The sequence below is a fragment of the Mobula birostris genome, chromosome 11, assembly GCF_030028105.1.
Source record: "Mobula birostris isolate sMobBir1 chromosome 11, sMobBir1.hap1, whole genome shotgun sequence".
NCBI classification, from domain to species: domain Eukaryota; kingdom Metazoa; phylum Chordata; class Chondrichthyes; order Myliobatiformes; family Myliobatidae; genus Mobula; species Mobula birostris.
In genome coordinates, this window is record NC_092380.1 from 1,150,115 (window position 1) to 1,173,906 (window position 23,792).

The window sequence follows — 23,792 nt, forward strand, 5'->3', positions numbered from 1 at the left end:
ATGCTGCCTGGCCTGCTGCGTTCACCAGCAACTTTGATGTGAGTTGCTTGAATTTCCAGCATCTGCAGAATTCCTCGTGTTTAAGTAGTAGTAAATTGTTGCCTTTCTGACTGGAGGCCTGTGACTAGTGGTGTGCTGTAGGGATCGGTGCTGGGTCTGTTGTTGTTTGTCATTTATATCAATGATATGGATGAAAATATGGCTAACTGGATCAGCGAAGTTGCAGATGACACCAAGACTGCGGGTGTAGTGAACAGCGAGGGAAGTTATCTTGGCTTGTAGCAGGAAAAGGGCAGATGGAATTTAATGCAGGCAAGTATGAGGTTTTGAACTTTTGTAGGATCAACCAGGGTAGGTCTTACAGAGTGAATGGTAGGGCACCGAGGAGTGTGGTGGAACCAAGGGATTTGGGGATACAGTTCCATAGTTCATTGAAAGTGGCATCACCAGTAGACAGGGTTGTAAAGAAAGGTTTTGGCACATTGGCCTTCATAAATCGAAGGACAGGAGATGGGATGTTATGTTGAAGTTGTATAAGACATTGGTGAGGCCTAATTTGGAGTGTCGTGTGGAGTTTTGGTCATCTGCCTGCAGTAAAGATGTAAATAAGGTTGGAAGAGTATAGAGAAAATTTACAAAGATGTTGCTGGGTCTGGAGGACCTGAGTTATAAGGAAAGATTGAATAGGGTAGAACTTTATTCCTTGGAACCATAGCAGAATGAGGGGAGTTTTGACAGAGGAATACAAAATCATGAGGGGTAGAGACAGGGTAAATGCCGGCAGTCTTTATCCACTGAGGTTGGGTGGGATTGCAACCAGAGGTCATGGGTTAAGGGTGAAAGGTGAAAAGTTTAAGGGGAACATGAGGGAAACTTCATTCGGAGGATCTTGAGTGTGGAACTAACTGCCAGCGTAAGTGGTACGTGCGAGCTCTCCTGCAGCCTCTGCCCCAGTCCCCTAGATCAACTCTTACCTCACAATCTACCTTGTCACGGCCCTCGCATCTTACTGCCTGCCTGCTCTGCACTGTCTCTGTAACTGTAACACTTTATTCTGCATTCTGTGATTGTTTTCCCGTGCTCTAACTCAATGTGCTGATGTTTTGAATTAACCATGCGAGGCAGGCTCTTCACTGTACTTGAGGTGCCCGTGTTGATCGTCAGTGAGGAGGAGATGTTATTTCTGATCCACACGGACTGTGGTCTCCCGGTGAGCCAGCCAAGGATCCAGTTGCAGAGGGAGGTACAGAGGCCCAGGTTTTGGAGATTGATGATTAGTACTGAGGGGAGGATGATCTGTAATCAATAAACAGCAGCCTGATATAGGCAAGTGATCCAAGAGCGGGTGCAGAGCCAGTGAGACTGCATCCACTATAGGCCAATCGTGGTCAGAGGCAAATTGCAGTGAGTTTCGGACCTTGATCAGGAAGGAGTTGATTCTGGCCCTGACCATCCTCTCCAAGCACTTCATTACAGTAGACTGCGACGGGGTGATAGTCATTGGGGCAGCTCTTCTGCTTATTAAAATCACTGTGATAGACCTGGGCTCTAGGACCTAGAGGTCAAACGTGCAATCAGCAAGTCCCAAAGTCTGAAATTAGATGTCTGGGGCCAAAGACTGGAGGCCCGGAGGCAGTCTGTCCTCAGGTTGGAGTGTGTCTGTCTTGTTCTGCTGAATATTGTGGGCATGCTCTGTGGCCACTGGAACGTGTGACACTTGGGGGAGGTTGGACATCCTTGGACTTGTTGGTCATTGACACAGAACAACATTTCACTGTGTGGATGTGAGATAAATATAGCTGAATCTGAATACCTCATCGTGGCAAGGTTAAGTATAACGGCAGGAGCTTCGAGACGGTGATTGGGAGAGGTTGTCAGGTTGAAAGGGGGTTAGTGGTGGGAGGTTTTCAAAAGTAAGATGCAGTGGTCTGTCCCTGTTAGTGCTGAAGGGTAAAACTGACAGGATTGGGGGCCCTGGCTGATGAGGGATATTGAAGCTCTGGTCAAGAAGAAGACAGATGGTATGAGTCAATATGCCCAAGGAAAGGAAGAGATGTAGGAGTATACTCAAGAGGACATCAGAGAGGGACATGAGATAGTTTTGGCATTCCAGGTAAAAGTGAACCCAAAAAAAAAATCCATTGGAATATGAATCAGCTTCAATATCAGTGCAATACGTACAGACTTTAAGTTACAATGAGAAATGATTTGATGGAGGCAGACGTGAGAACATGGAGGAACATCTGGTGAAACTTCTGAAATGCCTGTTTCACTGCAGCGTGTGATCCAGAATCTCCGGAGGGGAAGGCCCCAAGTCCTCAGCTTTGCTTGTTGCTTGGCGGCCGGGGCGGTGTTGAAGGGCTCGGCAGAGATGGTGCGTCGGTGCTCGGTGTCAGGGGGCTGGTCGAGGCTCGAAGTTTTCGGACGGACTCAGAGCCGGCTATGGTCGGGTGCTTCCAGGATGCTGCATCGGCAAGTTTGCGGCACTGGAGGTACATGGCAGGGAGAGTTTCTCCCTTCTACTGTCTACGTGAGATGATGGGGCTATCGGGACTTTGAGACTTTTTTTTAACCATGCCCATGGTCTGCTCTTTATCAAATTACGGTATTGCTTTGCACTGTTGTAACTATATGTTATAATTATGTGGCTTTTGTCAGTTTTAGTCTTGGTCTGTCCTGTGTTTCTGTGATATCATTCTGGAGGAACATTGTATCATTTCTTAATGCATGCATTTCTAAATGACAGTAAAAGAGGACTGAGTGTCCTCATAATCTTAAAAAAAAAAAGAGAAAAATAAATAGAGCAAAATGGTGATGCAGTGTTCATGAGTTCATGGATTGTTGAAAGATCTGACGGCAGAAGCTGTGTTTGAATTGCAGAGTCCTCCCTGATGGTAGTAATGAGAAGAGGCATGTCCCGAATGGTGAGGCTAGTTCGTCATTGATGTTCCTTTTAAAGATGTCCTCAGTAGTGGGTGGGTTATGAATCTGATCCTGCAGTCGAGTGTGTAAAGCAGGAGCCGATGGCTGAGGGAAGTTGATGAAGGGGAATGCTGCCTCACACTTGGCGTTAATGGGGAATTGTCCTGTGGGGGTGTGCCTTATTCTGATCGTTGAAAGTCGTTTGCATTGTGATTGGTTAGTTTGGAAGCTGCAGCTGCTCTTCCCATTGGATGGCTGCCTGGCATCTCGTGTCAAATGTCCTGGGTATGTAAAGTAGCACGTGGAAGGGGAAGCCTTGCTCTCTTCCTTTGTTTAAGGCAAAGATGCACATGACCATTGGGATGGTCCGCTCTGCGCGGACTATGCTTGTTGAATACTTACCATTATATTGTTTGTAATCAGGGGAACATGAACGTTTGATCGATTTTTACTGTTTGTAAATAAATGATTAATCTGCCCATTTCCTGCTTCACTTGCTGGACCCCAAACCTGAGTCAACATCACAGGAATGTACTGAGTGATCAGGAGGGCAAATGGCCTCGACTAACCAGTGTGGCGTTCTCACCCTCTCCGTCCCCTCCAGGTTGGCCATGGGCAGTCGGGCAGCGACTGGCGAGGAGCACCCAGGACGGAAATCCCCCACCAGACAAGTGCAGGTGGTGGTGAGGCTGCGGCCATGTCTGGGAGATGCCCAGGGGGAGCAGCAACAGCCCTGTGTGCGGGGGGTGGACACGCGGACCCTGGAGATCCTCAGCAAGAGGAATCGGGCCGAGACCGTGCAGTACCAGTAAGCTGGGGTTGAGGGTGTGTGGGTGGGGGGGGGGGGCAGGCTGATTTTCACACCAACAGTTCCTCCCTCTGTCTGTCTCCGCACTCTGTGTCTCCTCTCTGTCTGACCCCCATACTCACTCTCTGACTCCTGACTGTCTGTATGACCTTACACACACTGACTCCCCACTCCTCCCCCCCCACCCCGTACTCTCACTGGGATTGGGGGGGAAGTGAATGTGTCCCGGGAGGTACGAGCATCCTGGCCCGACTGAATGTTCTTCTCTGCACCCAAATTAGATGGTAGGTTGTGAGGGGGTCAGGGGAATGCATGTGTGCAAGGTGTCTCAGATCTGGTCTCAGCACAGAGTGCGATACACCCTGACCTCTGACCCTCCCACCTTGAGGCAATCTGACCCATAGGTTGCGGTACAGAGGGTGGGAGCAGAAGGCAAGTTGTATGGGGTACTGGGAGTGTTGGGACTGTGAGTGTGGGACTCTGGAGGGGACTGTGAGTGTGGGGCTCTGGGGGGACGGGAGTGTGGGTGTCTGGGTGTCTGGGTATGTGGGGTTCTGGGGCTGAGGGAGGGGTGGGCTCATGAGATCTGTTTAACTCTCCCTCCTATTCTCTCTCCCAATCCACTCCTTCCCTCCCTCCTTCCTACTCCATGCCCCGTTCCCATTCTTTCCCTCCTCTTCTCCTCCTCATTCTGCCCTTCCACCATTCTTCCTCCCTCCCCTCTCTCCTCCTTACTTCTCTACCACTCTATATACCCAATACCCCCTCCATTCCCTTTCCTCTTCACCATCCCTCTTTTCTACTTCCCTGCTCCTTTTATACCCTGCTTCCCCTCAACTCTCTCTACCCCCCCCCACTAACTCCCCCTCTGTAATGACACTCCCAACCTTCTACACAGGTTCGATGCCTTCTATGGGGAAGACAGCACACAGCAGGAGGTATACGTGGGCTCAGTCCGACCTGTCCTGGCTCACGTGCTCAACGGGCAGAACGCCAGCATCTTTGCCTACGGGCCCACGGGCGCAGGTGGGTCGGTGCGGGGTCGCACGGGCGCAGGTGGGTCGGTGCGGGGTCGCACGGGCGCAGGTGGGTCGGTGCGGGGTCGCACAGGCCCACGAGTGCAGGTGGGTCGGTGTACATGTGTATGCTTGGATGACAATAAACTTGAACTGGAAGTTGAAAGTATAGGGGGTGTCAGATGTAGTGATTTTACAGAGAGTGGTGGGAGAGGAACATTTCAGAGACTCAGATGAAAGGAAAATGGAGGGCTATGTAGGAGGGAAGGGTTGGGTTGGTCTTGGAGTAGCACAGCATTGTGGCCAAATGGCCTGTCCTGTTCTGTGTTCTAAATGAAAATAAAAACTCAGAATATGAGTTGTAAAAAGTCCTTGAAAGTGAGTTTGTGGGTCATGAAATCTATTCAGAGTAGTGGTGAGTGAAGCTATCAGGTTCAGGAGCCTGACGTTTGTTGGGGAGTAACTAATCCTGACCCTGGTGGTGTGCTGAATTGTGTCCACAACTCATGCAGTCACGAGCAGAGCAGATCCCCGTGCCGAGCAGCAACGCGCCCGGATCGATTTATTTCTTACACTTCCTTTCATGCTTGCAGTCTATGTCCTGGGCCCAGCACACACACATGTAATCACAAGGAAGGCACCCCAGCATCTTCACCTTCTTATGAGGTTAAGGAGGTCACCTAAAACAAATCTCAAGATGTCCTGACAGGTCACATCACAGTCCGGGAGGGCAATTCAAATGCACAGGAATGTTAGAGGCTGCGGAGTAGTGGACTCAGCCCAGTACGTCACAGACACATTCAATTCACCATCGGTCATATCTACAGGAGGCACTGCCTCACGAAGGTAACACCCACCATCAAAGATCCCCCACCCCATCTGGGCCATGCCACCTTCCCAGACCTCCCATCGGGCAGGGGGTACAGAAGCCTGAAGTCCCGCACCACCAGGTTCCTGTCAACCGTTCGGTTCTTGAACCAACAGCACAATCCGAATCACTGTCTCCGTACGGAAACACCGTGACCACTTTGTGATACAATGGAGTTTTTTTTGTTCTAATCGTGTTCTTTCTTGTAAAGGTTATGTATGATGGATGCTTTTCTTCTGAATGTTGTGTATCTGATGTTGCTGCAAGTAAGATTTTGATCTCACAATGCACCTTGTTTTCCTGCAGGTAAGACGCACACCATGTTGGGGAATCCCGAGCAGCCGGGCGTAGTCCCCCGTGCCCTCCTGGACATCTTCCGCATGAGCAGGGAGCAGTGCAACCAACTTGGGGGGCCAGAGTGGACTTTCAGTATTAGCATGTCCTACCTGGAGATCTACCAGGAGAAGGTGAGCAAGGTCGGTGGTGGGGTGGGGTTGGGGATGCGGGTCTGAGCAAGATGACATTATGTGGAACAGAGGGACCAATCGGGACAGGTACATGGCTTCCTGAAAATGGTGTCAGAGGTAGACAGGGTGATGGAGAAGGGACTTAGCACTCTGGTCTTCATCAATCAGGGCACTGAGAACAGAAGTTGGAATGTTATCTTGCATTTGTCAGCTGTTGGTGAGGCCACACTTGGAGTATTGTGTTCAGTTTTGGTCATTCTGCTATAGGAAAGATGCTATTAAGCTGAAAAGAGTGCAGAGGAGATTTACAAGGATGTTGCCGGGACTCGAGGGACTGAGTTATGGAGATCTTTGGGCAGCTTGGGACTTTATTCCCTGGAGCGAATGAGACTGAGGGGTGACCTTACAGAGGTGAATAAAACCACCAGGGGCACAGACAGGGTGAAAACTTAATCTTTTTCTCCCGAGGTGACGGACCTGAAGGATAACATGTTTCACCCAGCAGTGGTCTGTATCTGGAATGAGCTGCCAGAGAATGAAATTGAGGCGGGTACATTAACAACATTTAAAAGACCCTCAGACAGGTCCATGGATAGGAAAGGGTTAGAGGGACATGGGCCAATTTTGGACAAATGTGACTGGCACAGATGGTAATCTGTGTCAGCATAGAGCGGTTGGGCTAATCGGCCTGTTTCCTTGCTGTAAAACTGTGACAAGGTCTCCCCTCAGTCATAGATAAAGTAGGCAGCCAGTATCTTTCCCAGGGCGGAAATATCTAATGCCAGACGTCATGTATTTAAGGTGAGAGGGAATCATTTTGAAAGAGCCATGTGTGAGGAGGCAGTTTTTACAGAGAGAGTGGTGGGTCCTGGAACATGCTCCTGTGGGAGGTGACAGTTTGAACAGCCAGTTCTCTGCTGTGGGTAATTGTAATTGGTTCAGTAGTTTCACTTTACTGAGAAATGGCCATCCGTAAAGATGATGTGAACGCGTCAGTATCTCGAGTTAGTACGGGGGGAAAACAATAACAATGCAGAATACTGATGACACAAAGATTGGGGGTGTTGTGGATAGTGTGCAGGACTATCAGAGATTACAGCGGGAAATTGATTGGATGCGAAACTGGGCTAAGAAGTGGCAGATGGAGTTTAACTATGATGGCAGAATATAGTATTAATGGTAAGTCTCTTGGCCGTGTGGAGGATCAGAGGGATCTTGGGGTCTGAGTCCATAGGACACTCAAGGCTCCTATGCAGGTTGACTGTATGGTTAAGAAGGCATACGATGCATTGGCCTTCATCAACCATGGGATTGAGTTTAAGAGCCGTGAGGTAATGTTGCAGCTATATAGGACCTTGGTCAGACTCCCCCTTGGAGTACTGTGCTCAATTCTGGTCACCTCACTGCAGGAAGGATGTGGATACTATAGAAAAGGTGCAGAGGAGATTTACAAGGATGTTGCCTGGATTGGGGAGCATGCCTTAATGAGAATAGGTTGAGTGAACCTGGCTTTTTCTCCTTGGAGCGACGGAGGATGAGAGGTGACCTGATAGAGGTGTATAAGATGATGAGAGGCATTGATCATGTGGATAGCCAGGAGGCTTTTTCTGAGGGCTAAAATGGCTAGAATGAGAAGGCATCGTTTTAAGGTGCTTGGAAGTAGGTACAGAGGAGATGTCGGGTAAGTTTTTTACGCAGAGAGTGTTGAGTGTGTGGAATGGGCTGCCAGTGACAGTGGTGGAGGCGGATACGATAGGGTCTTTAAAGAGACTCCTGGACAGGTACATGGAGCTTAGAAAAACAGAGGGCTATGGGTAACCTAGGTAATTTCTAAAGTAAGTAAATGTTCAGCACAGCTTTGTGGGCCAAAGGGCCTGTATTGAGCTGTAGGTTTTCTATGGACTTGACTTCACTGTCTTCCTCATCTTGCACCTTATTGTCTGCCTACGCTGCCCTCTCTCTGTAACTGTTGCACTCTATTCTGCACTCTTTTACTATTTTACCTTAGACCATCTCAATGCATTGTGTGGTGAAGGGATCTGTATGAACGGTATGCAAGTCGAGCTTTTCACCGTAAAGTTCAAAGTGAATTTATTATCAAAGTACATATATGTCACCCTATACAACCCTGAGATTCATTTCCTTGTGGACATTTACTGTAAATACAAAGGAGCACAATAGGATCAATGAAAAACTACACACAAAGACAGACAAACAGCCAACAAATTGTGCCAATACAAAAAGAAAAACAAAATAATGATAAAATAAATAATACTGGAAATACAAGATGTCGAGTCATTGAAAGTGAATCCATAGGTTGTGGAACTGGTTCACTATGAGAGTGAGTGAAGTTATTCACTCTGGTTCAAGAGCCTGATGGTCACTGTTCCTGAACCTGGTGGGGTGGGCTCCTGTACCAGCAGTGACAAGAGAGAATAGTCTTTAATGATGGATGCTTCTTTCCTTCAACACTGCTCCTTGAATGTGCTCAATGGTGGGGAGGCCTGTACCTGTGATCGATTGGATGACCTACCAGGGGAAATTGCAGCAGCCTGGTCTCCGGCAGGGTGGCCCAGAGGGGAAGGTGGGGAGAAGAGGACTGCAGTAATGATAGAGGATTCTGTACTATGAGGAGTAGACTTGAGATTCTGTGGATGTGATAGAGACACCTGGATGGTATGTTGCCTCCCAGATACCACGTTCAGGGATGTCTCTGATCAGGCCCAGGGCATTCTAAAGGGGGAGGGTGAGCAGCCAGAAGTCTTGGTACGTACATTTGGCACCATGACATAGGAAAAAGACGGAGGTCCTGAAGAGAGAATTTAGGAAGCTAGGTAGAAAGCTGAAAAGCAAGATTTTCAGGGTAGTGATCTCTGTATTGCTGCCCATCCCACGTGCCAGTGAGGGTAAGAATTAGATGTGAATGTGTGGCTGAGGAACTGGTGCAGGGGGAAGGGTTTCAGTTTTCTGGATCATTGGGATCTCTTCTGGGGAAGGTACAACTTACACAAAAGTTGAGGGTTACACCTGAACCCGAAGGGGACCAGTATCCTTGTGGGCAGGTTTGCTGGAGGTGTCAGGGAGGGTTCACACTAACTTGGGATGGGAACCAGAGTGAAAGGGCTGACACTGGGGCGATTGGTCTACCAACAGAGGCAACATGTGATACTGTGGGGAAGAATAGGCTGATGATGGGGCAAAATTGTCGGTGGGATGAGTTGCAGTGTAACAGGACAAAATTGAAAAGGACTTGAGGGTGTTATATTTGAATGCAAGTAGTTTACAGAATGAGGTGGATGATATCTGTAGCACAGATAGATGTTGGCAGGTATGACATTGTGGGCATCATTGAATTGTGGCTGAGCTTAATGTCCAAGGATACACATTGTATCAAACGGATATGCAGGAAGGCTGGGGGGGGGGGGAGTAAAAAATTAAATCAAATCCTTAGAAAGTGGCGACATAGGATCATTGACGGTAGATTTAAGAAACTGTAAGGGCAAGAAGACCCTGATAGGTGTTATATACAGGTAGCCAGGATGTGGCTAGAAATTACAATGGGAGATAGAAAATGCATGCCTTTTAGAGCAGTTTGTGGTTGAGCTCACTAGGGGATCAGCTGTTCTGGATTGAGTGTTGTGTAATGAGCCAGATTTGATTAGGGAGCTTAAAGTAACCTTTAGGAGGCAGTGATCATAATATTCACCCTGCATTTTGAGAGGGAGAAGCTCAAGTAAGATGTAGCAGTTATAGTGTGCAGTAAAGGTAGTTACAGAGACATGGGAGAGGAGTTGGCCAAAGTTGATTGGAAGGGGACACTAGCAGGGATGATGGCAGAGCAACAATGGCTAGAGTTTCTGGGAGTAATTAGGAAGGCGCAGGATGGGCTGAAGGGAATGTTCCTGCATTGTACTACTCTGAGGTACTTGTGCATCTAGCAATGAACTTTGACTTTGACTTTACATCAAGGACCAAAGGCTATTTATGTTGGAATGAATTGCTGCTGTATTCCTGACTGACCCTCTCTGTCCTGCCCATCCCAAGGTGCTGGACCTGCTGGAGACACAAAACGTGGACCTGCCCATCCGTGAGGACCGCTACAAGAACATCTTTATCCCCAAACTGAAGCAGCAGACTATCAATAGCTTCACTGAGTTTGAGCTCCACTTTCTGCCTGCTCTGCAGAACCGGACCACGGCCAGTACCAAACTCAATCTTCACTCCAGCCGCAGTCACTCTGTTCTGCTGATCAAGGTACTCCACCAACCCCAACCCCACACACACAGAGGATCACCAATGTCTTGTGAAGTCCATTCCTCCTTCCCACGCACATTCTACTGTCTGTCTGCATTCTGTGCTGTCTTTCCCCTCTGTGTCCTTCCTTCCCCCTGCACACAGTCTAATCTCTCTCTATTCCTCCCAGTCTTCCTCTGACCCTTTCTTCTAGTACTGTCCGATCTCCCTGTCCCCTCCCTCCCTCTAACCCTCATCTCCTTCATCTCTCTTGCACCTCTCCAATCTCTCTCATCTCGTCTCCTTCCTCTGCTTTGTGCCTGTCCAATCTCTCTCCATCCCCACCCTCCTCATCTCCTTCCTCTCTCTTCCGCGCATCTAATCTCTCTCCATCCCCTTCCTCCCTCCCCTCTCCTTCCTCCCTCCCCTCTCCTTCCTCCCTCCCCTCTCCTTCCACCCTCCCCTCTCCTTCCTCCCTCCCCTCTCCTTCCTCCCTCTCATGCCCATCCAATCTCTCTCCATCCCCTCCCTCTCTTGCCCCCCATCTCCTTCCCATCTCTCTCTCATGCCAGTCCAGACTCTCTCTGACTCCTCCCCCTCTCACACCTGTGTAATTCAGGAATCACTGGGGTCAGGGAGAGCCCCGGAGGACAGGCAAATCTCAGTGATCATACACTACCCCTGTTTAAAGGGGAGAGGTTACAAAAGACTGGGTAGCCAGAACTCAGTAATTGGTCAGATTTTAGAGCCCATTATCAAGGGCGAGATTTTGGAGCGTTTTGATAAAATAGGAAGGTCCCAGCACAATCTCTCCAGACCAATCTGGTGAAATTTTTTTGTGTAGGTAACGAGCAGCAGAGGCAAAGGAGAGTCACTGGATGTTGTTTACAGGTTTCCCTCGCCATCCGAAGGTAGAGCGTTCCTATGAAACGGTTTGTAAGCCGAAATGTCGTAAAGCGAAGAAGCAATTACCATTTATTTACACGGGAAAATTTTGTGAGCGTTCGCAGACCCAAAAAATAACCTACCAAATCATACCAAATAACACATAAAACCTGAAATAACAGTAACATATAGTCAAAGCAGGAATGATATGATAAATACACAGCCTATATAAAGTAGAAATACTTTTCTACAATCATTGCCTGAACTGTTCTCCGTAGCGAAAATCTCACGCAAGCGCCGTCGGCTGAAACACTCTCTCCAGTAACCTTTAAGCTATGAAGCTGCCAAATCATACCAAATAACACAAAAATACACAGCCTATATGAAGTAGAAATAATGTATGTACAGTGTAGTATCACTTACCGGAATTGGGACAGGGCAGAGCACACTGATGATGGTGTGTTAGGCTGAGTTGCCGGAGGTTGGGGTGGTGCAGTGGTCCCCAACCTCCGGGCAGCGAATCGATATTGACCCGCGGAGAATGCAGCGGTGGCTGGAACGCAGCCAAGACATCTTTAAGAAAAAGGCCAAAATAAACAAGCTAATTAATTACGTGCCGGGCAGCACCTAATTAATTAGCTTGTTTATTTTGGCTTTTTTCTTAAAGATGTGTTGGGTGCGTCCCGGCTACCGCTGTATTCTCCACAGCCCGGGGGTTGGGGTGGTGGGACACTGGGGTGTCAATTATCGTTGTCTGTTTCCATCAGGGCAGGCAGGTCATCTTCTATGTCTGCCTGCCTGGATGTTGAAGGTCGAGGTTCGTCGTCTGCTGTAGCTGACGTGGGAGGCTTGAAAAACGACAGTATGCTTGACTGTTTAGCCTTGCGCATTTTTCTATCGTACAGATCTTTGTAAGCACTCAAACCATTCAGCAAATATGCCCTAAATCATTGCAGTGAAAATCTCATGCAGTTGCTTCATGTTCAATTCCTGGACAACTTCACTTTCGGTCCGTTCGCTACTGCATTCGGTTTCTATTGTTATCCTTTCCTCTTCCAATTGCATTAGCTCTTCATCTATCAGTTCCTGGTCATGAGATGCCAAAACCTCTTCAACATCATCTTCATCAATTTCCACAAGCCAAACTCATTTTGTCCTTACTTCGTTCACCACGATCGAAACGCTTAATTATGTCTAGTTTTACGCTAAGTGTAACACCCTTATGAGCTCTTTTAGGCTTTTCTGACACCTTAGAACTCATCTTGCTAATGACTGCTCACAGGCACGTGTTAAAGCAATGCCGGCTAGAATGCAGTTCCGAGGGAGGAGCTTGGCTGCTCGGGGCGTGCGCTGCCTTTTTTCGTAACAGTGAAAACACCTTCTGTTAACGAAAACTAGTAACTAATGTAGGTCTTTCGTAACAGCAAGGTTTCGTAAAGCGAACGTTCGAAAAGCAGGGGACATCTGCACTTGTATTTTCAGAAGGCCTTTGACAAGGTGGCACACATGTGGCTACTAAACAAGCTGAGAGCCCATGGTGTTAGAGGCAAGGTGCTAACATGGAGGGATTGGCTGACTGCGAGTGGGGGGGGGGAATAAAGGGGATTGTGCCATTCAGCCCATTGAGTCTGCACCACCATTCGATTGTAGCTGATTTATTTTCCTTTTCAATCACATTCTCCTGTCCTTTCCTATAACCTTTGTCCTAATTATGAGTCTATCAGGTTCTGCTTTAAATATACTCAATGACTTGATCCCCACAGCTGTCTGTGGCAATGAATTCCACAAACTCATCACCCTCTGACTACAGAAATTTCTCTTCACCCCTTTCCTAAAGGAACATTCTTGTATTCTGAGGCTGTGCCCTCTGGTCCTCAACTCTCCCATTATAGGAAACATCTCTCCTCATCCACTCTATCCATGCCTTTCAATATGCAAGCTCCAGTGAATACAAGCCCAGAGTCATCAAATGCTCCTCATATGTTAACCCATTCATTCGCAGGAAATTTCTCCAATGGTTACACGTCCTTCCTAAGATAAGGGACCCAAAACTGCTCACAATACTCCATGAGCAGTCTGGCCAGTGCCTTATAAAGCCTCAGCATTACATCTTTATTTTTATATTCTAGTCCTTGTGAAATGAATACAGACATTGCATTTTCCTCTCAAGATTAATTTGCAGGTTGAGTCAGTAGTAGGGAAGCCAAGTATAATATTAGAGTGAATTTCGAGAGCACTGGGACACGGCTGCAAGGCTGTAATGCTGAGGCCTCACAAGGCATCAGTCAGACCACTCAGTACAGGGTCCACTCCTGAGAGCAGTTTTGGGCCTGTATCTAAGAAAGGATGTGCAATCCCTGCAGAGGGCCCAAAGGAGGTTCAGCAAGTCAATCCCCGGAAAGGAGAGGGGTCGATGGTTGAGCGAGGGGAGATCTCATGAAAACCACCTGGATGCTGGAAGGCCAGGATAGGCGAGTCCAGGATCTGAAGGCACGGCCTCAATGAGAGCACATCTGTTTATAAACAGATGAGAAATTTTAGCTCGAGGTTGGTGAATCTGTGGAATTCATTGCTGTAGACTGTTGTGAAGGTGATGTCATTGGGTAGTTGAGGCAGAGGTTGATAGGTTGTTGATCAATAAGGGAGTTCAGGGTTACGAGTAGAAGGTGGGAGAATGGGGTTGAGGGGGTAAAATTAGCACTGACTGAATGAAGAGTAGACTTGATAGGCCAAATGTTTTAATTCTAGTCCTTGTGGTCTGTTGCTCCTCCACACATCTCTTTGATCATACCGTGCTCCCCAGTGGCTAGCACCAAACACAATTTCCCCTTCACTTCCAGCTGGGGACGTCTGCTCAGTGATGGGCTTGGTCACTAGTTCCCTCCATCACCGTTCTGAGGGGTCCTCCAGCCACCCAGCCCACTACCTTTACTGCTCAAGGGATCAATGGAGGGTGGTGTTTGGGGTGATGATTGAGTGGGCTGCAATGTCCTGGAGGGTGGAGGACTTCTCAAGGGTTGAGAGAACAACACTTAATGGGGATTGGATGGGGGATGTTATGTGCACAGACAAATCCCACCTCAGGGGAGTGGGTAGTGTCCCATCACCCTCCTGACCTATAGGTGGAGGGACAGGTATCGTGGCAAATGTTGTGTGCACAGACAAACCCCACTCAGGGGAGTGGAGAGTGTCCTGTCACACTCCTGACCTGTAGGTGGGGGACAGGTAATGTGGCGGATGTTGAGTGCATGGGCTAACTCCCTCCTTTCCCGCAGGTGGTGAAGATGGAGCGGACAGACCCTTTCCGGCAGCTGACAGGCAAACTGTACCTCATTGACCTGGCCGGTTCCGAGGACAACAGGCGCACGGGTAATGAGGGTGTCCGGTGAGTGAGGGGTTAATGGGGGATGTGGGGCTTGTTGGGGTACATGAGAGGCCACGAACAGTTGGGGGGGGTGGGAGCCCGACGACACTCTTCCGCTCTTTCACCCCACCACCCTTGAACTCCCCCATCATCCTGTACCCTCAATTACTCAGTCTCCCCACCCTATACACTTGGCACCTGCCTCCCCTGCCTGAACCCTCGACCCCCTCTCTTCCCCCCCCCGCCCCATTCCACCACCCACCACAGCCAGCTAGAGAAGCGGGATTTGCAGGGCTAGGTGCTGACACTCATGTTATCCGGTACTCCGTTCAATCATTTAAACGCGAATTATCAAGGCTCGATCAGTGTGCTTACGGGTGACCCAAAATTCAGTGTAACACATAAAATGCTGGAGGAACTCAGCAGGTCAGCCACCATGTATGTGGCGTGGGGAATAAACAGCCGGCGTTTCTGTCTGAGACCCTTCATCAGGACTGGAAAGGAAGAGGGCAGAAGTCAGAATAAGGTGATGGGGAGAGGGGCAGCAGGTGAGGAGGAACGTGGATGGGTGGAGGAGGGGAGAATACAGTGGGAAGCTGCGAGGGTTTAGGTGAAACAAGGCATTTGGCACCCTGGCCTTCAGTCAGGTCACTGAGGACAGGAGTTGGGATGTTAAGCTGCAGTTTTACAAGACGTTGGTGACGTCGCACTGGGAGTATTGTAGTCTGTTCTGGTCACCCTGCTGTCAGAAAGACGCGGTTAAACTGGGGAGAGTGGAGAGGTGATTTATGAGGCTTTGCGGGGACTTAAGGGCCTGAATTATGAAGGGAGGTTGGCCAGGCTGGGTCTTTATTCCCTGGAGTGTAGGAGACTGAGGGGTACCCTTATCTGTGTTTAAAATGATGAGAGGCACAGAGAAGGTGGACAGTGACTGTCTTTTCCCCAGGTGGGAGAGACCAGAACTAGGGGACACAGGTTTAGCGTGAGAGGGACCCAAGGGGAAATATTTTCCCTCAGACACTGGTGAGTATATGGAACAACTGAAAGAGGATGGGGTTGAGGGGTGAGGGGGTAGGTGTGGGAAATCGAGAGGGGCTGGGTGGGGAGCTCTAGGTTCAGCCAAAGGGTGTGCGTCTGTGCAGTTTTGCCCCTGTGACCTGCTTACCATTATGTCGTTGCAGGCTGAAGGAGAGCGGGGCGATTAACACATCCCTCTTTGTGCTCAGCAAGGTGGTGGATGCCCTGAACCAGGGCCTGACCCGCATCCCCTACCGGGACAGCAAGCTGACCCGTCTCCTCCAGGTACACACCTGTAACTGTCATCATTTCGTACACCACCCCTTTTACGTTTCACCCTTAACCCACGACTTCCACCCAACCTCAGTACATTTACTCTATCAATACCCTCATAATTGTGTATACTCTACCAAATCTCCTCTCAGCCTTCTACACTCTAATGAACACAGTCCTAGCCTATTCAATCTTTCCTTATAACTCAGGTCCTCCAGACCCAGCAACATCCTTGCAAATTTTTCTGCACTCTTTCAACCTTGTTTACATCTTTCCTGTAGGTAGATGACCAAAACTGCACACAATACTCCAAATTATGCCTCACCAACATCTTGTACAAATCCAATATAACATACCATCTGCTGTACTCAATGCTTTCATTTATGAAGGCCAATGTACTGAAAGTTTTCTCTATGACCCTATCTATCTCTGAAGCTACTTTTAATGAATTATAGACCTGTATTCCTAGATCCCTTTGTTCTACAACACACCTCTGCCCTTCCGTTCACTGTGTAAGACCTACCCTGGTTGGTCCTATCGAGGTGCTAAACCTCGCACTTGTCTGCATTAAATTCCATCTGCCATTTTTCCAGCTGATGCAGAGCCCTCTGCAAGCCACGATGGTCTTCCTCGCTGTCCACTACACCCCCAGTCTTGGTGTCATCTGCAAACTTACTGGTCCAGTTAGCGACATTTTCATCCAGATCATTGATATAAACGTCAAACATCGGACCCAGCACTCATCCCTGCAGCATACCACTAGTCGTAGGTCTCCAGTCAGAGGCAACCATCTACTACCACTCTGGCTTCTCCCACAGAGCCAATGTCTGATCCAATTTACTACCTCATCTTGAATGCCAAGCAACTGAATCTTCTTAACCAACCTCCCATATGGGACCTTGTCAAGTGCCTTGCTAAGGTTCATGTAGACAAAATCCATTTCCCTTGTAACTTCCTGGAAAGATTGGTTAAACATGATTTACCACACACAGCCATGCTAACTATCCTTAATCAGTCCATATTTATCCAAATACTTCTATTTCCAGTCCCTTAGAATACCTTCCAATAACTTTCCTACAACTGATGTCAGTTGCACTAGCCTATAATTTCCTGGTTTATGTTCGGAGCCTTTTCTAAACAGCGGAACAACATTGTCTATCCTCCAATCCCTCGCTACCTCTCCTGTCGCTAAGGATGATTTAGATATCTCTCCTCGGATCCTGCCAATTTCTGCACTTGCCTCCCACAGGGTTTGAGGGAACACCTTTTCAGGCCCTGGGGAGTTATCCACCCTGATCTGCCTCTGGACAATAAACACGTCCTTCTCTGTAATCTGTACGGGGTCCGTGACCTTGCTGCCGCTATGCCTCACTTTTATAGACCCTGTGTCCGTCTCCTGAGTGAATACAGATGCAAGAAAAACCATTTCAGGTCTCCCCCATCTGCTTTGCCTTCACACATGGATTACCATTCTGATCTTCCAGAAGACTAATTTTGTTCCTTGCAATCTTAAAAATATATCTTTAAAATCCCTTAGTATTCTCCTCCACCCTGTCTGCTAGAGCAATTTCATGCCTTCTTTTAGCCCTCCTGATTTCTTTCTTAAGTGTTCTCTTGCATTTTGTACTCCATAAGCACCTCATTTGTTCCTACCTGCCTATTCCTGCTATGCACCTTTTTTTCCCCTCTTAACCACGGCTTCAATGTCTTTTGAAAACCAAGGTTGTCTACACTAGTTATCTTTACCTTTTATTCTGACAGCCACATACAAGCTTTGTACTCTCAAAATTTCGCTTTTGAAGGCCTCCCACTTACCAAGTACAACTTTGCCAGAAAGCAGCCTGTCCCAATCTATACTTGCCAGATCATTTCTGATGCCATCAAAATTGGCTTTTCTCAAATTTAGGATCTCAACCCACAGACCAGCATATCCTTTTGTATATTTACTTTGAAACTAAGGCATTGTGGTCACTAGATGCAAAGTGTTCCCTGCACAAACTTCTGTCACTTGCCCTGCTTCATTCCCTAATAGCAGATTCAATATCGCACTCTCTCTCTTTGGGCCTTCTATGAAGGAAACTTTGCTAAACACCTTTGACAAACTCTACCCCATCTAGTCCTTTTACAGTATGGGATTCCCATTCAACGTGTGGAAAGTTAAAATCACCTCCTATAACAACCCTATATTTCTGACAACAGTCTGTGATCGCTCTTTGAATTTGTTCCTTTAAATCCATAGGACTATGGTGCTCTGTAATATAGCCCCATTAACATGGTCATACCTTTCTTGTTTCTCAGTTCCACCCGTAACGCCTCGCTATATGAGTCTGTCCTGGTGGAGCACTGCCGTGACATTTTCCCTCTTTTATTCCCTCCTGCTCTGTCACATCTAAAACAATGGAATCTCAGAATATTGAGCTGCCATTCCTGCCCCTCCCGCAGCCAAGTCTCACTAACAGATACAACATCATAATTCCAGGTGTTGATCCATGCCCTGAGCTCACCCGCCTTTCCTATGATACTACTTGCCCTGTGCTCAATCTATCGATTCCTGACTTTGTCTGATGTCTTACCAACATCTGTCTCCACAAGGTTCTGGCACTCTGGTTCCCATCCCCCTGCAACTCTAGTTTAAACCCCACTATGCAGCATTAACAAACCTTCCCACTAGGACATTTGTCCCCCTCCACTTCAGGTACAAACTGTCCCTTCTGTGGAAGAGAGCCCAATAATCTGAAAATCTTATGCCCTCCCTCCTACATCAACTCTTTAGGCAAGTGTTGAACTGTCTAATCTTCCTAGTTCTGGCCTCACTAGCACATGGTACAGGCAGCAATCCTGAGATCACAACCCTGGAGGGTCCTGCCCTTTAATTTAGCACCTAACTCCTGAACTCACTTTGCAGAACATCGTTACTTGTCCTACATGGACCACGACAACCTCTGGCTGTTCACCCTCCTACTTAAGAATGCTGAAGACTTGATGTCTGAGATGTCCTGCATCCTGGCACCCAGGAGGCAGCGTACAGTCTGGGAATCTTATTCTTACCACAGAACCTCCTTTCTGTTCCCCTAACTAAGAAATCCCCCATCATTCCCCTTCAGCCCAAGCAATCTGTGCCAACCAAGATTCCCATCCGCGCCAGTCCAGATAGGTTTGGCCCATATCCCTCTCAGCCTTTCCTGCCCATAAACCTGCCCAAGTGTCTTTCAAATGTTGTGAATGTGCCTGTCTCATCCACTTCCTCTGGCAATAAACAGACCACCCTCTGGGTGAACAAGTTGCCCATTGGTTCCTATTAAACCTTTCCTCTCTCACCTTAAACCTGTGCCTTCTGTTTGTTGATTGCCCAACCCTGGGGAAAAAGACTGTGTATTCACCCTATCTGTGCCCCTTGTGGTTTTATACCCCTCTGTAAGGTCACCCCTCAGTCTCCTACACCCCAAAGAATAAAATACCAGCCTGCCAATTTCTCTCCTGCCTCAATCACTTCCTTGAGTCCCTCTCCATAACTCACTGGCAATAACCCGGTAAATCACATCTGCACTTGCTCCAGTCTGTTGGCATATTTTCCACAGCCGAGAGATCAAAACTGTACACAATAGTCCCAAGTATGACCTCCTCAACATCCTGTTGTTAAGGCACCTGCCTTAGCTTCCTCCTCTGGCAGCTAGTTCCACATATATTCCTACCCCTGGGTGAAGAAATTGCTGAACTTGGCGTATACTGTTCAGTTCCCTGCTGGTAGAAATCAGAAGGGAGCATATCCTGGATGGTGAGGGTCCTCAATGATGGATGCTGTTTTCTTGAGGGACCATCTTTTGAAGATGTCCTCAATGGTGGAGAGGCTTATGCCTGTGAAGGAGCTAGCTGAGTCTTCCACCTCTGCAGCCTCTTGTGATTCTGCACATTGGAGGCTCCATACGAGATGGTGTTATAACCAGTCAGAATGCTCTCCGCGGTTCATCTGTATAAATTTGCTAGTCTTTGGTGACATTAAAAAAAAATCTAAAACTCTCAATGAAGTTCATGTGCCACCTGTGTGATTGCACTGATGTGTTGGGCCCAGGAGGAGATCTTCTGAGATGTTGACACCCAGGAACATGCAACTTTTCACCCTTCCCACCGCTAATCCCACCAGTGGGTGTTCTCCCAACTTCCTGTTCCTGCAGTCCACCATCAGTTCCTTCATTGTGCTGATGTTTCGTGTGAAGTTGTTGCTGCTATATCTCACCCCTGTATGACCCCTCGTCACCCCCTGAGATGCTGCCAACAGCAGTGGTGTTATTGGTGAATTTATGGATGGCATTTGAGCTGTGCTTGGGCACACAGTACACAGGACTGAGCAATGTGCTAAGCTTGTGTTCCACCACTGACTCCTCATTGAGGACTGGTGGGTGTCCTCTCGACTGCCCTGTCCTGAACTCTGCACTCATTTCCTCAGAACATAGGGCAGTACAGCGCAGTGATGTTGTGCAGAACTTTTAATCTGTTCCACAATCAATCTAACGCTTCCAATCCCAGAGAGTCCATAACCCTCCATTTTCTTTCATTTCATCCATGTGCCTATCTAACAGTCTCTGAAGTGTCCCTAATGTATCTTCCTGGTTGTGCATTCCACACACCCATCATTCTGTGTGTTTTTAAAAAAAACACTACCTCTGACATCTCCCTATACTTTCCACCAGTCACTTAAAATTGTGCCCTCTTGTATTAGTCATTTCCACCCTGGGGAAAAAGGTCCTGGCCGTCTGCTCCATCTATGCCTCTTGTCATCTTGTACACCTCTACCAAGTCACCTCTCATCTTCCATCACTCCAAAGAAACAGACCTTGTTCACTCATCCTCTCCTTGGTCTTGCTTCCAAATTAGTTCTCTGATTGTTCCCAGCAACAACAGAGGCTAAAGAGAGTGGTGAACATGCCTCAGTCTATCACCAGCAAAGTCCTCTCCACCATTGAGCACACTTACAAGGAGCACTGCCACAAAAAGGCGGCTTCTATCATCAAGTTCCCACCGACCAGACCATACTCCTTGTTCATGCCATCTGCAGGAGGGGCAGGAGCCTTGGGATCCCACAGCACCAGGTTCAGGAGCAGTTATTACCCTGCACCCACCCGGCTCCGAACCAGCGTGGATAACGTCATTGATCACCACTCAACCTACAGCACTCTCTTCTTGCAACGCATGTCCTCATTAGTTTTGCACATTACTTGTTAGTCTTTGTTTATGTATATTTTTTCTATAAATTCTTGTATTTTTTCTTGTGAATGCCTGCAATAAATGAATCTCAAAGTAGTATATGGTGACATATATGTACTTTGATTTGGAAGGTGGGGGCTTGATCTGCTCAGGGTGTGTAACAACTTCTCTGTCCACCCCCACCCCAGGACTCACTGGGAGGCACGGCTCACAGTGTAATGATCACCAACATTGCGCCAGAATACAAGCACTACTTCAACACCCTGACCGCCCTCAACTTTGCCGCCAAGTCCAAGCTGATCATCAACCACCCCTTCACCCGTGAGACCATCCAGCCTATCGGTGAGTGTCAGAGGAACTGGCGTATTAAAGCTGCACCCTGAATCTGGCTGTCACATGGGGCCCAGTCACCCTCTGCGTCACAGACAGACCACAACTACACAGAGTCTCTCGTACTGCAGTGGTGAGCTTCTGGAAGGTCACTTTATTCAGAGAAACAACAGATCCTGCAGATACTGGAAATCTTGAGCAACGAGAGGTTGTACCTGCACTTTTGGAAAATGTTAGGTGCCCCGGGGCTGGGGATATACCCCAGGTTATTATGGGAAGCGAGCGAAGAGATTGTTATATCCTTGCCGATGATCTTTGTGTCCTCACTAGCCACAGAAGAAAGAACAGATGATCAAAGGAGGGCAAATGTTATTCCTTTGTTCAAGAAAGACAATAGGGATAGCCCTGGGAATTATAGACTGGTGAGTCTTATTCAGGGTGGGTAAATTATTGGAGAAGAGTTAGAGACATGATTTACAGGCATTTGGAGAAACATGCTCTGATGAGGGATGGTCAACTATGAGAGGCAACCAATTCCTCCCAAGCCTGATCGAATGTGACAAAGCACACTGATGAATGCAGAGTAAAACATTTGGAAGGGTTAAGTTCATGAGTTTCAGGGTACAGAAATGAGTGCAGTTGCTCTTTCTGAAGAAAAAGTGTTTGGGAAGCTGAAAGATCTGAGTATCGACAAGTCACCTGGACCAGGTGGTCTACACTGCAGGGTTCTGAAAGCGGTGGCTGAAGAGATTGTGGAGGCATTAGTAATGATCCTTCAAGAATCACTGGATTCTGGAGTGGTTCCAGAGAAGTGGAAAATTGCAGATGTCACTCTACTCTTTTAGAAGGGAGGGAGGCAGAAGAAAGGAAATTATAGGCCAATTCGCCAGACCTCAGTGGTTGGGGAGATGTTGGAGTCTATTGTTAGGAATGTGGTTTCAGGATACTTGGACAGACATGATAAAATAGGCCAAAGTCATCATGGTTTCCTTAAGGGAAAATCTTGCCTGACAAACCTGTTGCAATTCTTTGAGAAAATAACAGGAAGGAATAGCCAAAGGAGAGTGAGTGGGTGTTGTTTATTTGGATTTTCAGAAGGCCTTTGACAAGATGCCATACATAAGCCTGCTTAAGAAGTTAAGAGCCCATGGAATTATCAGAAAGACACTAGCATGGATAGAAGATTGGCAAGAGGCAAAGAGTGGGAATAAGGGGAACCTTTTCTTGTTTGGCTGCTGGTGAATAGTGGTGTTCTGCAGAGGTCGATGTTGGGATTGCTTTTTGTTATATATCAATGACTTGGATGACAAAATGGATGGCTGGCTTACTTTATCGATGATAGATAAGCGTAGGGAGTCTGCAGAAGGACTTGGATTAAGGGAGCGGGCAAAGAAGCAGCAGCTGAAATATAGTGTAAGCAAGTGTATGTATGCTCTTGCACGTTTGTGGAAGGAATAAAGGTGTAGACTATTTTCTAAGTCGGGAGAAAATTTAGAAATCAGTGGGGCAAAGGGACATGACAGTCCTCGTGCAGTATTCCCTAAAGGTTAACTTGCAGTGGTAAGGAAGGTAAATCAAGTGTTCACATTATTTCGAGAGGACCAGAATACAAAAGCAAGAATGTAATGCTGAGGCTTCATATGGTGCCTATCAAAAGTATTCACCACCCCACTCCCCCCCCAACAGAAAAAACTTTCATGCCAATGTAAAACCAAATTTCTACAAATTCGTCTAAACTTATTACATTATTAAACACAATAATTGATTGCATAATTACTCACCGACTTCAAGTCGTTATTTAGTAGATGCACCTTTGGCAGCAGTTACATCCTTGAGTCTGCGTGGATAGGTCTCGGTCAGCTTTGCACATCTGGACACTGCAATATTTTCCCATTCTTTGCACAACTGCTCAAGCTCTGTCAGATTGCATGGGGATTGTAAGTGAACAGCACTTTTCAAGTCCAGCCACAAATTCTCAGTTGAATTGAGTTCTGGACTCTGACTCAGCCACTCCAGGACAATAACTTTGCAGTTTTTAAGCCACTTCTGTGTAGCTTTGGCTTTATGCTGGTGGTCACTGTCTCACTAGAAAACAAATCTTCTCCCAAGTTGCAGTTCTCTTGCAGACTGTATCAGGTTTTCCTCCAGGATTTCCCTGTACTTTGCTGCATTCATCTTACCCTCTACCTTCACAAGCCTTCCAGGGCCTGCTGCAGTGAAGCATCCCCACAGCAACCACTACCATGCTTCATGGTAGGGATGGTTGGCTTATGTCAAATGTAGTGTTAGTCTGATGGTCAAAGAACACAATTTTGGTTTCATCAGACCATAGAACCTTCTTCCAGCTGACTTCAGTCTCCCACATCTTCTGGCGATCTCTAGCCAAGATTTCATTTGTGCTGCTTTT

General features: G+C 47.6%; 1 protein-coding gene across 1 annotated transcript; it reads left to right on the forward strand.

Moving 5' to 3' along the window:
- The first annotated feature begins 3,529 nt into the window (after positions 1–3,529).
- On the forward strand, positions 3,530–21,438 carry kif22 (kinesin family member 22). The gene is made up of 7 exons (XM_072272946.1): positions 3,530–3,730; positions 4,629–4,756; positions 5,921–6,081; positions 10,126–10,335; positions 14,475–14,584; positions 15,745–15,865; positions 21,244–21,438. Exons 1-7 carry the CDS (start codon positions 3,534–3,536, stop codon positions 21,436–21,438), a joined length of 1,122 nt encoding a protein of 373 aa, XP_072129047.1. The 5' UTR covers positions 3,530–3,533.
- The last annotated feature ends 2,354 nt before the right edge of the window (positions 21,439–23,792 follow it).